Raw genomic sequence first — 17,846 nt, 5'->3', positions numbered from 1 at the left:
TCTCTTTACAGACGCGCACACAGGCGCACACGATACGGGCAATCCGGTTTAAGTGCCATACACAGTGACGGCCGCTGCAGGGCGCAGCTCCGTCACTGCAGGCTGAAAACAACCGAGAAGTGGAGACGCGCAGACCATCTCCATCGTCCGCAGTCAGTCTCCTTCTCATCCTGGCTGCCTGGCTGTCTGTCTGGCTGACAGGGAGAGCACTGCATTGACCAAAAACTCACTAACTACCGAACTACAACCACCGACAGCACCGGCTGCTTTTCCACCAGCACGGGGTAAGGTCCTAATTGTGTTTTGTCCTTCTTTTTCTTTTTTTTTTCTTCTTTTTTTTTTTCTGCCTTCAAGGTTCTTATCAAGGTGTGCAGAGTGGTTGTTTTATGGATGCACTTACAGTAATAGTAGGGGCAGACAACACACTCCTGCACGGGACATGTCCGCGTTTTTGCGCGTTTTGTGCCCCTGCTATCTCTTTCTCATTCACGGCCAGCTGTGCAAGCTGTCAAATACAGCAGTGGATGATGGTACCATGACTGACATTTGACTTTTAATAGGCTGTATATTCAAAAAAGGTTGCTTTAAAAGCTAGAGTGTCAGCATGTGTGTGTGTGTGCGTGCGTGTGTGTGTGTGTGTGTGTGCTTGCGTGTGTGAGTGTGTGTGATTTCTTGTGACATTCTCCTACATCTGTATTCAACTTTGCTCTCGTGCATTGTCCCATTTATGTGTGTGTTTTTTTTCATGCATCCAAAGTCTGTATGTTTATGTGCCTGCATTCTTGTGTTTGTATGTTGCAGTACATGCCTGTCATTGAGTGTGTGAGTGTGGGTGTGTGTGTGTGTGTGTGTCACCACCACCACCACTGCCTGTCTGACTTTGCCCTTCCCTCCTGCGCTCATTCCAGAGCAACAACAGCATGTGAATGGCGGCAGAAAGCGGCAGAGTTGTCACAGAGGAGCAGGAGGAGCTCCCAGCCTCTGGAGCCGTCACTCACGCGCACCACACACACACCCGGAGTCAGAGCCACATCCAGTTTCAGCCTCTGACACACACCACCCAGTGGCAGGCTCCTCGTACTCTCGCTCACACGAGGAGTCACAGTCACACTCAGTTCAGCACTCCCTCACACACACAGTCGCAGAAGTACGGCTGTCGCCTCACACACAGTCTCTCAGCCATGGCCAAGGGAGAGAAGGGAGCGCAGGGCCCTGCAGGGAAGCTCATCAAGCCAACTGAACCGCTGTTCCCCAAAACTCCTCAGCAGGTAAGCTCACCTGTTTCTGCTGCTTCTTTTCTATTGTTGTTATCACATTGTAATGGCACGCTGTGTGTAACCCTTGTTTGTACCCCTGCTGCCGCAAAGTGAGACACTAAATCGGAGTGAGAATGTTCAATCTCATCTGGTGCGTTTGCGGCTTAGTTTGGCTGCGAGCGACTCCACATGATTGGATGGAGAGGGGAAAAAAAAGATTGAAAGTCTCTTTAGTCGCTTATCTGTTTTGTGATTAATCAGCTGCATTGTTTGCCTGCGTGAACTACATGTAATCCACCAGTAGATTCAGTGCGTGAAGTTGATTGTTTTCAGTTGAGAAAGGTTGTTCCCATTGATGGGATGACCTGCTGTAGATTATTGCTTTCTTTTGCCTGATCTGTGAACTTAAGTGATGGAGTGATGAGTAATCACAGCCATGATAGAAAGCATGACAGCGAATAGATAGTAGAAAGGGATGACTTACTCACAAAGACGACCAGGTTGACATCCCTCTCATTGTTTTTGTTTTAGCTTATGTTCTTTATCGTAATGGATGATTGCTATTTGAGTGCTAGAAGGCGATAAGTCTGTGAAGCGGGCACATCTTTTGTGTATTAGAGTGTGTTTTAATTTTTGTGCCGGATGGATGGATGTGTGTTCAGATTGATGCTCTTCAGGATCTCATGGCCTGTACAGGCTGTAAAGACAGAGAACCAAGCCTTTACAAAGGTGCATTGCCCTTTTATTTAGGTAGATACCACATTATGCAGACAGTGTTTCAAATGCTGTCGTAATGCAATACTATGGCAGTTAGTCACTCATTTTCTGTTTGGCTACATTGACTTAGGTTTCCCATGATCTCTCGATCTAACCAGTTCTGCAACTGCCTCATCTCTGCCAAACCTCTATCTGATCTGCAGTATTTTATTTTTATTTTGACTCAATGGATTTGACACAAGATTTTACAAACAAACCATTGTGAAGGAAGTTTCCCCATAGATGGCAGAACTTGAATGTGAACTAGAGAATTAACATAAGAGTAGTGGATGAAACATGGCACACTCATTTGCATTTTATTCAGCCAGTTTCCTGGAAATGAGTTTGTACTATATTTGGATAGAAGCTTGACTATTTTCTCAGTATAAAGACTAAGACTAAAGTCTGTATGGGCCAGAGCTACAAAGTATGAACTGAAGTGGACACTAACTTTCATTGTGGTTAGCATTGTTGTCATTAAACTACCAGGAAACAACCCTGACTTACTCTAACATGTCTTCAATATTCACAGCAAGTTCTCTTAAAACTACAAGTTTAACCCCCACACAGTACATGCTACTAAGGCTGCAATTGTGCTATTCATTTCTTTAAATGTGAGGAGTTAGATAACACTAGAAAAATAGAAATTTTTAAGTAAATATGAACAAAACTAAGACTTGCATGTTTCTCTGAACAACTAGGCCCACAGAAGGAATTTTTAAGTTGTATGTATGAGAAAAGTAAAATAAGGTCGGATCGGATGACTAAGTGGGACATTATAGATGAAAGCGGTTTCTCCCTCTGTGAATGAGACTAAATGATGGATCCATGGGCAGTAAACTGCCACAGCAAATTTCACATAAAGAGCCTCCTGATTCATCACAAAAGTACAGAGCTTTGTCACTTTGACTGTGACTTTGACTTCGCATGTGGAGCATTTTTTGGAGAATGACTAAACTGGACTGGCTCTAAATTCTGTCCATCTTTAGATTTTCTGGACCGATTCCCTGCGAGTTTAGCCAGCGTCACCAGGCAACATCTTTATGGGTCCATTTTACCAGCTTAACTTTTTAACACCATACATTACATTTATTCGGAGAATATAGCTGAGCTGGCTCAAGAGGCTTTTTCTTCCTCCTTTCTTTGCACTAGAATTATCCTCAATCCTGATTTAAATCACTTGCGGTGCAGTTCAGACATTTTAAATTGTTTTCCTTCTAGCGGTTAAGGATTCATTAACTTTAGAGATTAGTCTTATCTGTCCTTGTCCCTTGCTTGTTGACAGTCAGAACTTTGCAGATGCTCCCTTTAGACTCAGCTGTGTTTCTGCATGTGTGTGTGTGTGTGTGTTTCTGCATGTGTGTGTGTGTGCGTGCGTGTGCGTGTGTTGATTTGTGTATTAGTGGTGCTGTTTGTGCGTCCAGACAACAGTAGAAGGGATTTCCTGCTTATCGTCTTTGATGATAAGAACAAAGCAATGAAACTGCGACAATGACAGTTTAGAGAGAGAGAGAGAGAGAAAGAGAGTAGTGCTGGATGCACTTGAGTATTTTTTGCACATCATCAGTTAAGCAGCATTCTCTAGACACCAAAGACTTTAATTGTTCTCTCCAATTAGGGGTAATTGCAGCGAGAGTGGAAGAAGAGAGAGTTTTGAAGTTGAAAGCGCCACGCAGCCTTTACTTACCTCTGACCCGCTTGTCTTGCGATTGAATAATTACACACCTCCCTCCTGGTAATTGTCGTTCTCCAACTCCTCCATGTTTCGATGGGGCAAAAAAAGGAGGAAGAGAAAACGTGGGCCGGATAATAACAGTGTGTCGGTCGCGGCTGCGTTTACTTTGGTGATTTCCCCTCTTCATAAAACTCTGAGGAGAGTAGCTGTGGGCCAAGCCTAGGCTCTAGATGTAGAGTGACACTGTTGTGTGTGTGTGTGTGTGTGACAATGTGTCTGACACCAAAGGTTATACAGAAGGGGGGGGGAAAGGAAAAGGTTTTGCACAACCCCGGAGACAGTCGTAAATATTGGGCTCCCTAGACTGTGGTGTCTCGTCTTATTCATGTGTGAAGATGAAAGCTTGCTTTCCTGCTGCATACACACACACACACACACACACACACACACACACACACACACACACACACACACACAGTCACGTGCCTGATGGTTTTGGCAGAGCACGGTGAGGAGAAACGGAGCTGTGGATGAATTGTGGGTTTCTTAGACTGCTCCATGTGCCTCAATGTCTGCGCAGGAAGACCAAAATGCAAACAGCCAGCAGGGGGTCTGCTTCTAATCCTCTCTAATCTATTTTACTGTAACACCCACATCATATGCACACATATTTTATACATGAGCATCGGGTTTTTTTTGTCTGCTAGAGAAGGCTATCATTCACGGAGACGAAACTATAGGAAGATTGACGATTTAAGGTTGTCCTGATTGTTGTTTGCATGTTTTTAACGGAGTGGAACTCATGAAGAAACAGATCACCGTCTAAATCATCTTCCACGTACATCATAACTGCAGTGTGACGTGGTTGCACTTTAGCAACTACTCCTTGTTTTCTTTGCATTTCACTGAATCACTGAATCGTTGCGACATTAAGACGAGAAGGAATGTTATTTTAGGAGCACCTGAAATAGAATTCGAGAGGATTCAGACTATGAATGACTACAGGATTCAATATTTATGAGTCATAAGTCTGTTCTAATGACATCATTTATTTGTAAGCGACACACCTTGCTTCACTTTGGCGTTTATGGGAAGTATAGTCTAAAGTTTTTATTTAGGAATTTCCCCGGCCCTTAAGGAACTAAAAAAAAAGAGAGGAAAGTTAGTTTAGTTAGTTAGATTTTACGGCTTTCATTAAAATACTACAGAAACATACAGTTGATCACGTTATGACTGAATCATCCATGCATGTTGGCTAACAAAGTGACACATTTTGTATTTATACTCCTGATTTCCTGTTCCAGGAATGAGTGGGATGAAAATATGATATAAATGCATGCTCAATTTAAACTGAATATATTCTTTTCATTTACTATCTATTGGCCTTGAATGAATGGTTACCATGAATATGTGACTTGCGAACAATGTGTGTCCATAAATTCATAACCATGTTGAAAGCAGTTACCTTCTAGTTAGTTTAAACCTCAACAGTAAGCAGTTATACATTGTAAATTTTTCAGTGGGTGGCGTCCTTCTTTCCTGTTCACACTTGGAATGAGATTCTTCATCAGAATGCTTGCAGAGGAGAAAAGTTAATTTGCTCATTAGCAGCCTGACCTGCATGGCCACCGTTACCTTATTCATATTTCTTCCCCCTCTCCCTTGTCACCTTTGTCCCCACAGACTGAGTTGGGCCACAAGTTGACATTATGCAGTAAGCTGTGTTTCGCCATCGGCGGCGCGCCCAAGGAGGTGGCTGCAAGCGCCACTGCCTTCTTCCTGCAAATCTACCTGCTTGATGTCGCTCAGGTAATGGGTTTGAGGACAAAGAGAATCAGAAAGCGTGTATATGGCTCCTGTATGTGAATACATGGGTGTGTTTTTAACTCCAGTCTGTCCCCGTTCTGCTCTGCAGATCAACGCCTTCCAGGCCTCCATGGTGCTGTTCATCGGTAAAGCCTGGGGTGCAGTGAGCGACCCCGTAGTCGGATTCCTCATTACAAAGAGCAGATGGACCAAGATTGGCAGACTCATGCCCTGGTGAGCTCCCTGCTCACACTATGAAGGAAACCCCATCATTGTCATTTCAGTCTTTTGTTGCTATTCCCCGCATTTCTACATTTAGATTTTTTCATTGGCTCAAAGGTAGGGCTAGGCAGTCCTGACAATTAGATTCAAAGCATATGATTGCTCACAAATATTGATAATAAGACAGGTCTTAAGGGAAGGACAATTACTGTTTTTAAGATATTGACACAAAAGAAAATTATGAGGAATGACCCCCTGGGCTAACAAGTAAAATTAACTCACAACATTACATTGTTTGACAGTAACCTAGAAAAGGATGGCATGTAAGCAAATGAATAAAAGAAGCGAAACTAGTATTTATTTATTTATCTAAGCTAAATGATCCTTCTTTTCTGCTGCTGTTGACATACAGCTAAGCTTGCATAAAGGACTGCAATTTTTGAATGACAGATTATGAAACTCTCTCAAATATATATTTATGGCCGCTACATCATGCAAATGTTTGTGCAAAATGAGAACAAAAACAAATCCTGTGCTCCAGTTCCGGCTGGTTTTGAAATTATTCTCAGGCCTGAGCCTCTCACCTGAGGATTGGGCTGAATAAATAGCCTTTGTGCTTTAATTGCACTGTTCCCACACTCCCTCTGATGAGATTTACATACTGGATGCTTCAAGGGTGTGAGCTGCCTTTTGGCCTTTTGAGGACAGACAACAATAGACGAGGAAGTTCATCGGCATTCTTTCATAAATCGTGTTGCCACCGTGCTGCTCGTTGACATTTTAATACATTTATATGACGCCTCATTTCACATTTGGGCATCATCCAACTGTTTCTTTGTATGCTCAATATCTCACAGCCTTTCAGCGCAATTTAACGTGGTGGCTCTATGATTGTGGATTATATAAAGCTATTACCATCCATTTTCATAAATCCCCTTTTGCAAAGATGATTTCATAAGCGGCATGTGTGCAGTATATGTATTTTAAACACACTAGCGAGACACTTACTGTAATTACACATTCAGTATCTAATGCCTACTGCATTATAAAGCATATATTACACACAAGCTGACAGAGCTGGAGGGGGACCAAGTCCACTGTGGCCAGCCAGCAGCGCTCAGTAGCAGACAGATGCTGATGGCTGTTAAATCAGCTTTGATTACCCATCATTATTGTGTGTGTGTGTGTGTGTGTGTGTGTGTGTGTGTGCGTGCGTGCGTGTGTGTGTGTGTGTGTGTGTGTGTGTGTGTGTGTGTGTGTGTGTGGTATACATGGGTATTTTAAATAGTAGTATTTGTGATGAGATGGCAAGACACTCCCTCAGTTTTGACCCTGTTTTGGAAAGTCCCCTCTGCCCATCCAACAGGAAGTGTTCGCCCCCGTCACATCTACAGCCAGACATGAAGTGATTTCTATCTTGGAGTTCTTTAGGATGGAGTCATTTCGGCCCAAAACGCCCTCTTGGGTACTGCCCTGTTTATTATTTTGTGATTGTAGTAATGCACAATCCCGGTGGCAAGTAGAAGCTTTTTTCTCTCATAGAAAATTGTCTCCGCTAGAGAAAGACAAGGTGACAGTGATGGTATATCAAACTAACAATACAACAATGTCAAAATACTCCATTACAAGTAACAATTAGCACTAAGAACCTGAAGTAAAGTTATTGTATTATTATTAAAGATTATCAGCAAAATACTACTACTTATTTGGCCCCTGTGACTGATAAAATACAGTATGTGTATTAGATTGTTAGGTTTTAATCTTTAACATTAGATTGTATTTTATGAAATTATCAATATGTATGCTTTTTTAATGTAAATCTTTATTTGGAAATTAAATCATGTATTGGAGTACAATATTTCCCACTGAAATGTAGTGGAGTGTACGAACACTGCTAAACCCAATATCAACTCGCACCGACCAGACCTCTGCTACAGTTAATCCCCTCTGTTCCACTGCACACCATCTAATTAACATTCTGCAAGTGTCCTGAACAAGTCAGAGAGGCGAGGAATATGTGTGCCAGCTTCCTATCAACCCGTCCTGGCTTAATTAAGACTGTGCAGATTATTGGGACAGGTGTAAATATGTATTCACGCGTGCCTGATGCGTGAGAAAATATGTGTTTGGCGCACGTGCCTTTGTTGCCTCTCCCCAAACACAGTCATCTTGCAGGAACATTCTGACTGTCCCATTCATCGACCCCGGGGCCCTTTCATCGCTTCCCATGACCAAGCGGTCAATACTGCAGCACCAGCGTTGTCAGCCGCCTTTGTTTGAGCAAACAATCAGGAGGAGAGAGAGGTGGGAGGGCTGGACGATGCTAGAAATGACCATTCCCTGCCTCTCTCTCTACCTCTTTCTCCCACTTTCTCTGTTCATAACTCCTGCTGCCGAGCGGGTCAGAGTTCAGAACCCCTGCAGGTTTTGTCACGGTCACCAAAAATGCCAACAGTCAACCTTTTTCTACCTGCAGATGTGCTGATGTTACAGCATGAAAAACATTCGCATTTGCTCTTTAAAGCAAAAGTAGAAGAGGGCGAATGATATATTGGTGTTTGCAGAAAAGTCATACGGTTGATCAACCATGAACACCCCGTTTTGCTTCATTTCAAAACACACAGCTGTTCACTTTAACCATAATGACACATACCAGTTGTTTACCTATGAATTAAACATGGACCACGTATCACTCCAAGCTCTGAGAAAAGCACAGCACAGCAAAACTGCTTCATGCTGCGTTTGCTTGAGTGTGTACTGAATATCCATGTGTGTGTGTGTGTGTGTGTGCGCACGCACGCGTGTGCATGCGTGCGTGTGTGTGTGTTGATCTTTGAAAGCTATGTGGGTTTGAAATATTGTGGTATTTCCCTGCTCGCCCGTCCCTCCCAGGACAGATTCCTATCATACTTACAACATAATCATTTAGCAGTCAGCTTAGCCTCACTGTAATCTGCTAGAAATATGGCCTGATTTGAACATTGCACTACTATAAATATTACATAACAAAACCGCTGTCATCCCTACTCTGACAGCTTAAAATGGTGATGGCGGCTGCTTGGAGATAGCTTAGATACGTAATCACTTGAAACAAATCATGAAATGTAATTAAGATAATTGTATCTGAAAACAAGTTATGATATTTGTGCTTCAAATGAACAGTTCGGCATTAGTCTCACCTGGCATATGTCTGTGTTCTCTAGGATGGTGGGTTGCACTCCGTTTCTGGTGGTCTCCTACTTCTACCTCTGGTTTGTTCCTCCTTTCATCAGCGGAAGGTTCTTCTGGTACCTAGGCTTTTACTGCCTCTACCAAACCCTCGTCACTGTAAGTACCGATGCCCTTTACAGAAGTACATTTGATGTTTAAGAAATCTGAAATGGCGCACGCACGCTTCAGATCACTCAGCAGTGCAAGCAGGTTGCAAGTGGGAGATACAAGCTCTGATTGATGAAGCTCATAGTGTGCAGATACAAAATTACATAACATATAGATAAAATGCTGCAAACATTGCAAACAACAAAGTTGAGATGATTACAGTCATCTCATGCCAGACTCCGGCAGCTCCCGGTAGGATTTACACTTTGATTTGTGAGACGTGCAGCAGATTAGAGCCCAGAGCTCTTAGATACCTCACCTCAAAGAGGGAAGTGTAGTTATTTAGGTTGCCTTTTGTTATTATGGTCCGGACCATTCATCTCTCTCCCTCTCTGCTCTGGGGTAACCCATATAACATGTGCTACAGAGCGTGTGGACCGCTACAGCCACACTGCGGCGAGCTGTAATGGCATGTCATTCTAACTACTTGATAAGTATATGGTCAGTTTTGCCAGGAACCTCTTGCTGGGTAAATGCTGGTTACCACTTTTAGCCTTCCTTCATTGTCTCTGGATGTGTGTTTGTGTGAAGTAAGCTGGGAGAGGCCAGCTGTTATCACTCAGAGGGTCACAGTCTGTAAACAGAGGTTAGGATGCAATACATCATCTGTTCATGTAATCAACCTATAATGACCTATAATGGGCTTCTATCAGATGTATTAGTTCTCACTTCCATCTGTAGTGGACGGTTAAGCAGGTTCACTTCTATAAATGTTACAGTAAAGGCTCCATAAATGACATGCTGTATAGAACCAGTGGCCGAAGAAAATCCTTTCACGGCCGCGTTTATTTTCGTCGTGGCTTCCGCAGCGCTGACTGAGCCCTTGTGTAAATTACAAAGTGAAGCAGGACTCGGTATGCTTGCCTATTCTCTGGGAGAGGTGGTGAGGAAGGAGAAAACAGAGAGCTGAGGTTCGCCGACATGGAAACTGCAGAGATTGCTTTTGATATATATACAGTGTATATTTTGCATTTTCACAGGAACTTGCAGATAAAAGACATCTAAAGATATCATGGGTGTTGCCATTTGATTTTAAGTCAAATGTTATATTCGAACACAACTGAGAGCGGGAAGCCATGCTGGTGGCTCTGTGAGGCAGACGCCAGCATGCTAACATGCTAACATGCTCACAATGACAATGCTAATGTTTAACAGGTATAATGTTTGCCATGTTCACCATCTAAGACTTGCTGGCTGGCCACAGTGGACTTTGCATCAGTCTTGCAGGTATTTAGTCATATAATTTAGTCATTTAGTCATAAAACTAAGTATTGGACTCATTCAAATTTTGACCTGATGATAGCGCTAGATGTAAAGTTAAAGGTCCCATATTGTAAAAAGTGAGATTAAAATTATCAAGCAGATCGAGGTGCTACATAAACACTTTGAAAGTATCAAAACGCTCATTCAAAATGCAGACGGCCCGTATTCAGAAACTGTGCCTTTAAATCAGGACTTCTGTACGGTTGTGATGTCACAACTATACTATATATAGGTAGAAAGTGTCGCTATTTTTGAAGATTAAAGTATGTACAGTAAGCATGTCCTAGTAGGAACCCAAAATACAAGTATGAACCTAAAAATTAGCATGATATGGGACCTTTAAGGGATGGCCAAAGTGATTACAATTCATCCTGAAGGGAACATTAATATGTGTACCAAATTGTATGGCAATCCATTCAAAAGTTGTTAATGCGTTTCACGCAAAACCACAAATGTCAACCTCATTGTGGCACTATAATAGGAAAGGTCAGGGGATCGCCAAAGTCATTAGTACAAAGTGTCATGGCAAATCATTAAATTGTTGCTAAGATATTTGGTCTGGACCAAAGTGGTGGACCGACCAACTAGAGCCATGCTGCCAGGCTAAGAAATAATAAAGAAAAACTTAAAATGAATTATCTTTCTCCACCATTATGACCCTTGTGCGACGGTTTGACTGCCGCTGTGCCAGACTTGTTTTTTTACCCGAACCATGACTGTCTTTCTACTCCTTTGCAGTGCTTCCATGTGCCTTATTCTGCTCTCACCATGTTCCTGAGCACAGACCAGAAGGAAAGAGACTCAGCCACTGCTTACCGTAAGCTCTTTTAATATGAAAAATACAGTTTTGAATGCCTGCAATGCTGAATTAATCGTCCTGAATGTGTGAATTACTTTAAGTAAGTGCTGGACCTGATAGCTGGATCTTTTCTTGTGTGATGCCAGGAATGACAATGGAAGTGCTGGGGACACTTGTGGGCGCTGCCATCCAGGGCCAGATTGTGGCCAGCGCTCACACTCTGAAGCACTGCCCGCCTCACAACATGTCTGCCGGTTACCTTGGCAACAGCAGCGGGGCAGAGATTGTCACGAGACTGGTGCGCTCCCAGGACTACCTGTCACACTCAGTAAGTGTCGCCGTGCCAAACCAGGAGCCCAGGTGTGCTCAAAGTAGGCCACTGAGTTGCATTGAAAATAACTCAGACTGTCACCAGCATTCTCACTTAACGTGGATCTGCGTTGTGTGCTCAAGGCGGTTTACTCCTGCTAAATACCCGGGGGCCGAAAAAAAAGCAGCGCTGAATGAAAAGGAGGACTGTTCGAAATTGGGTCCATATTTACAGACTGTCTACAGGTTCTGACATCCAAAATGGCCTCATGTTTTAACCCATGAAACCCACGGGATCGAAAAGGAGACGCCACTGTTTGATATCTGAACCCGACATCCTGAGCCAGCTCCCCTCTTATGACCACAAAGGGGGTCCCTCCCTCACATCGGGCTCCAAACTGTGGCCCCCACATTGAGGGGTCTTCACAGTCTGCAAGTGATTAGGCCTATTTATATCCCACCCACAACATTTGGAACAAGGCACTCCAGATTCAATATGTTGGAAGTATTAGTCTGTTACTTCAAGGTGGCTGCAGCTTGGCCTAAAGTTGGAGGGAAAGGAACACGATAGGACACATTCACATCCACATTTCAGTTTGCGGAGCTGGGAATAAACACGACTGCTGCTGTGAATCCATCATGGGATTTTTTTATTTTTTTTTTGTGGAGATAAAATGAGTCCAAACTGTCCTGCGTTGGATTTTGGTTGCACCGCAGCTATTTGGGCTTCAAATGGTTCTTTTCCTATGGATTATGGGTGAACCCTATCGGGGCTCACCCGCTCACCACGCCAACCCTCTGCAGCCACCCGCTACATTCCTCTGCGGTCGCTGGTGAGGGTGGCACACCGTCTGGGCAAACTAGGTCTGCCTTCGGAGACAGGGAGCGTTTGATGTGCATAAATAATAATGAACCGCTGGGCTGAGCCACATGGAAAAATAGCAAACAAACAGAGGCTGTTTAAGGCAGAGTAGTTCCTGTCGGGGTACGGCATTAAATGGTTAAGGCTGTATTTTAGGATACAGATGTACTTGAGGTTTCCTCCTTTTTATGCTTGTATTTGTACAGTGAAATGCGCAGTTTTAAGTGAACACAGAACGTCTCGGAAGAACTGAAAGGACAAAATACATGCTAGACCTAGCTACCAGTTGAGTAAAAAACCGTGACCATATCCAGAATGGATGTATAGCATGTCGAAATGAAGCATTTGAATTTTTTAGGCATTTTGAGAACATTATGAATTAAAGATTGAGAAAAGACTTAAAATAGACTGGACTGTGCTTTGCTGTGTAAGAAGCGATGGACTGATGTTGCTACATGTGCGTTCTTTCTCTCTGCAGAAGAAGGTGTACATGATAGCTGCTGGTGTTGTAGGAGGAGTGTTCCTCGTCTGCACATTGGTGATGTTCCTGGGAGTCAAAGAGAAAGACGGTGAGGCTTTTTTTTCTTTTTGGGGGTCTGAGAACACTATAGTAGTGAAACAATTAAATCAAAGTAAACAACAACAAAAAAAAGCATAATCAACAATTATATTAATCAAGGAATGATTTAAAGCGGTTATCTCATAATGCGCTTGAGACTTGGATTTTGACCATTGTTATTTTAATTCTGTCTCTTGAGAGTGGCCCAACATTATTGAAGTGCAATGCTCTAACATGCGATGAAATGGTTGCACTTCTCCTTTTTTTTATAACATTGTAAACTGAACGTCTTTGAGTTTTGGACGGTTGGTTAGATAAAACAAGCAATCTGAAGATGTCACCTTAGACTCTGGGAACTTGTGACATACATTTTTTTCAGCATTTTATAGGCTAGTGATTAAACACATAAATCAGGGATGAAAAGTAGTGTTAGTTGCAGCCCTAATGAGATATGAACACATTTTGGATTTAAACCAGTACAGTTGGAGATGAAATTAGTAGCCAGGGGGCATCCCTTTGGGTTATTGGTCTGAGATTGAATACTACGTAACGCATCTTTTTTTTTTTATTATTTATATATAGTCTTTGGACCACTTGGGACTCTGCCAGTGTTAGCTGTCATTCCCTGCTTTTTATTTTAAATGACAAACAGCATCCACTGCAATGCAGGGGCAGTTCCAGGATTGCCAGTGAGCAAACACATTGCCTTTCTTTTCCCGTATGTTATTGGATATGATGCATACTCATATTCTTATTCCACGTGTTACTGTTTTCAGATCCGTACACCCCAAGGACAGAGAAGCAGATCCCATTCCATCAGGGCTTCATCCTGGTGATGAGACACGGGCCATACCTCACTCTAACGGCTGCATTCCTCTTCATCACTGTCGCCATTCAGGTATAAAGCAAATGTATTTATAAAGCACTTCTCAGACACGTTACAGCAAATGGAGTCCTGGAATCCTGACAATGCCGAAGAATTGCCGGCGCTCGATGTTGATTCGATCAATGTAGAAGAGCACTTACTGAAAGCTCACATTTTAAAGCATGTTTTAAGTCTCTTGAGAGTGATAGCAGCGCAGCACATTCTTGCTGTTTGTCTGTCACTTGTAGGCAGATGCTTCAGATTTCACACCTGGGGTTTAGGCTGTTTGAATTATTGCAGACTGTTCCTACTTTTGCATCGGATCTATTCCTGTATATTTTCCTCCCATCATCTCCGTGGCGGTGTCAGTTGTCATCCGCGTGAGCCCGGAGTGGGAATAAATCACTGCAAAACACCGTCAGCAGCTTCTCCAGTCACTTGGTTCGGCACTCGGCGCAGCAAGCTGAGCACCCAGCGACAGTGCTGAGTAGACAAGACATGACTGAATATCTGAAAGTTTGATCTCTGATTTCTGCAGCTGGTACAGAGCAACTTTGTCCTCTTCTGCACTTATGCCGCCGACCTGAGGGATCACTTCCAGAATATTGTGCTGACCATCCTGGTGAGAATAGCTTTTATCACTGATACACCTCACAAGTACCCAAAGATGACTTGTCTGTAAAATACAGAGTTATAGTGGTAAACTTGAGCAACACTACATTGTCACTAGATACATTTGTTTCAACAGTGGTACAATTTTATGACTGTTTGCACATGTTTACCCAGGTTTCTGCAGTGATAAGCATCCCGCTGTGGCAATGGTTTCTGCAGAGGTTTGGGAAGAAGACGGCAGCTTTTTGCGGTATCACAGTGAGTATACTGTTTTTATTTTGGTAGCTTTTAACGCTGACTATCACACTCTGTTCCATCTTGCGGACAAAGTTGGCAATGTGGCATCCTCGTCTGTAAGACTTCTTTTTTTTTTTTTTTTTTTTATTACTCTTTCCCTCTATCTAGTGGATCATGCCCTTCACCATGATGCTGGTCTTCATCCCCAATGTTGTGGTGGCCTACGTTGTGGCTGTCTCCTCTGGACTCAGTGTGGCTGCCTCGCTCCTGCTGCCATGGTAAGACTTTCAGAGCACTTCAGATCATATAATATTATTTGTAACAATTTAGATATATTTTATGTGAATCTTGGTCTATTGGCTTTATGTCCTTAGATCTATCTAGATCCACATATGATAGTTTCCTTGTTGTTCGCAGTGAAGGTAACACACTTTTCCACCATTTTCTGGGAAAGGTCTTCCCACATTATTATTTAGGCAACATGTCACTTATAGGATCAACATTTATTTAAAAACACCAAAATTGTAAATAAACAAAAGGTTGTTTAAATATTTGAGCAAAATAATCTATTATAAGATCACATACATTTTTTTTTTCCATTGGGCCACCCCAATGGGGATTAAAAGGAATATGCTACAGCTTATTTTATATTCCCAGAATATTCAAAATCTATCCTTAAACCTCTGACATTGTTTATGTAACTGGAGTGCTACAATATGTCTGTCTGTGCAGTGGTTGTGCTGCTCATGTTAGTTCCCTTTGATTTGATGCAAAGTGCCATTAGTCAAACCACAATAGTGCACCAACCTGCTGTTAGTGGTGACTCTGTACCTAGAGAGCCCTGTCCATTCACGTAGGTCAGGTCACGGTCATGGAAGTGATGTCATTTTTATGAATCAGAGGCGGCGTCTACTATAAATCTTCTATACCATCACATAGCTAATACGCCACCAGAGGAAAAGCTGTCTTCTTCTCCGTCTCTGTTTTCCAGTCGTTTCTATTGCCGCCTCCGCTCCTCACTCATCTCTTGTCCCCTCCTTTCAAACCCCAAATTACAGGGGCCTCCCGCAGGGGCATGTTTATTTTGGAAGGGGCCGATTGTTTATCCTGTCTGTGGGCCGAGGCCGGTGGTACCGCCCGATGCTCGTCATCTAATCGTGTTATTAGCGCTGTAATTTTAGCCCACCAGTTTATCAGAACGCTATAAGTAGACGTAACATCATCAGCTGCTACCATCTTGTATAAGATGATTAGAGTAAGACCATGAGGGAGGTCTTAGGCATGCATCAGCTCCGAATTTTACCATGTCTTAGAGCGATGTTGAGAATTAAAGACAAGGGACACATGTTCACAAAATTCTGCCAAAAAAAACAAACAAACATAGATTGGTGTGCATTCAACTTTGCATGTATGTGTGTGCAATTCAGGTCTATGCTGCCAGATGTGGTGGATGACTTCAGACTGGCTAACCCCTACTGTAAAGGCCATGAAGCCATCTTCTACTCCTTCTACGTGTTCTTCACTAAGTTTGCTGCAGGCATCTCCCTGGGGGTGTCCACCCTCTGCCTGGAGTGAGTCTGCATTACTATCCCACATGCGCCATACATTTACATACTGCTCTGTGACTGCACTTAGCGTGTCATGATACCTTGCAGAAATGCATTAACCCCAGACCTGATGTATGATTCATAAAGTGAAAGGTGTGGAGTTTACTCATTTGCAGTATTGCAGCGTCAGGCTGGATGTCGATTTCCTGTAACCTGGGTTTAAATTGGTTCTCTGCGTGTGTGTGTGTGTGTGTGTGTGTGTGTGTGTGTGTGTGTGTGTGTGTAGATTTGCAGGGTATGACACCGGCGCCTGCAAGCAGCCTGCTCCTGTAGTGTACACCCTGAAGCTGCTGATTGGTGCCGCCCCAGTGGCCTTTATTGTTACGGGGTTAATGATCCTACTGCTCTATCCTATCACCGAAGACGTACGGCTCAGGAACAGATTCTGCCTGGATGAGCTACGGTGAGCAGAAATCATAAATGTACACTTGAGAAAAAAAAAAAAAAAAACGTAACCCAATTGGTCTAAGGGCACTCCATTAAATGTTCACATGAAGTTCAGTTTACTCGCCATGAGGAGTTCTATTCAGCCTGTAAATACAGTTGTATAATGTCTTCTGTACCTCCGGAGGGAGCTGTTTAAAGTTTGAAAAAATAACCCTGATGACATCATCAGGGTTATTTTCTTTTAGAAAGTTTGTCTTGGGTTTGAGACTTAACATCTTCAACAGGAAGCCTGCATTACAAACCGTGTTTGAAAAAAGTGGACACTCATGAGGCAATCAGGGTCTAATGCGAGACATTGAGTTGCAACATGGGAATTGTAGGAGTAGGAGCTTGGCCCACACCAAAGAATAAAAGTCAGGATATCTCAGGCGCTCTTTCTTTCTTTATTGTGACTCTAGAGAGTCCCCCAATTTTATGGAAATGCTAAACACATATAAGTGTTACATGGCTGGTTAGCTCCTCTCTGTGTCCAATTTATGTTACAAAATAAAGATTTCACTTTATTGATATATTAAAATATGATTATGTTATGCATGTAGAATCTTCATCAGAAAATGAACCAATAACCTAATATTAGCCTCTGGAAAATATAAGTTGGAGTAGTGAAGTATGAAAAAGGGACCTCAAACCTGTACTAATATTAATGTAACACATTGATGTCTCCCACAGGAAACAAAGCATCAGTTCCAAAACAGTGGAAGATTTGAGTAATGTGTGACCTGGATCTGGGATGAAGTGAATTCACAAAGCCACGTATTCCAGCGACGCCGCTGGAAAGTTGTTCCATTAGTGTATATTACACTGATAGTTAAATTGTTTTAATGTAAACATTTTTTGTTTCATTTTCACATGTACTGTGCAGTCATCTTGGATATATAAGATTACCTAATTTATATAAATGAATGTATATGATTATTTGCTGTGTTTAGCTCTACAACAGCTGTTATTTATTTGATACATGATTATTGAGGGCTGATGATATGAAATGAATAAATGTTGTAGAGGTTGGTTGGTAGACCGAATAAATGTGTGTTGTCTCTTTGCTGAAGTAAAATAAGTAACACACAAAGGAGTGTAAACTAGTTATGTAGATTTAATATTCAAAATGCTACCAAAAGATGTTTTTTTTTTTTTACAAGATACACTTTTAAAACATATTTGGTTTTCAATAGAGCTCTGAATGACACTGTATA

At 42.5% G+C, this 17,846-nt stretch overlaps 1 protein-coding gene across 1 annotated transcript; it reads left to right on the top strand.

The window, feature by feature from the left end:
* Positions 1 to 132: 132 nt before the first annotated feature.
* Positions 133 to 17,527, top strand: mfsd2b (MFSD2 lysolipid transporter B, sphingolipid). The gene is made up of 15 exons (XM_028604613.1): positions 133 to 284; positions 909 to 1,268; positions 5,371 to 5,496; positions 5,603 to 5,727; positions 8,919 to 9,042; positions 11,095 to 11,173; positions 11,302 to 11,483; positions 12,805 to 12,895; positions 13,662 to 13,783; positions 14,289 to 14,372; positions 14,537 to 14,620; positions 14,768 to 14,877; positions 16,027 to 16,170; positions 16,433 to 16,609; positions 17,323 to 17,527. The coding sequence occupies exons 2-15, from the start codon at positions 927 to 929 to the stop codon at positions 17,369 to 17,371; spliced, it is 1,839 nt and encodes a 612-aa protein (XP_028460414.1). The 5' UTR covers positions 133 to 284; positions 909 to 926; the 3' UTR covers positions 17,372 to 17,527.
* The last annotated feature ends 319 nt before the right edge of the window (positions 17,528 to 17,846 follow it).

This window comes from Perca flavescens, chromosome 18, assembly GCF_004354835.1.
Source record: "Perca flavescens isolate YP-PL-M2 chromosome 18, PFLA_1.0, whole genome shotgun sequence".
NCBI lineage: Eukaryota > Metazoa > Chordata > Actinopteri > Perciformes > Percidae > Perca > Perca flavescens.
The sequence above is the reverse complement of the archived record's forward strand: the minus strand, read 5'-3'. Positions and strand labels throughout refer to the sequence as shown.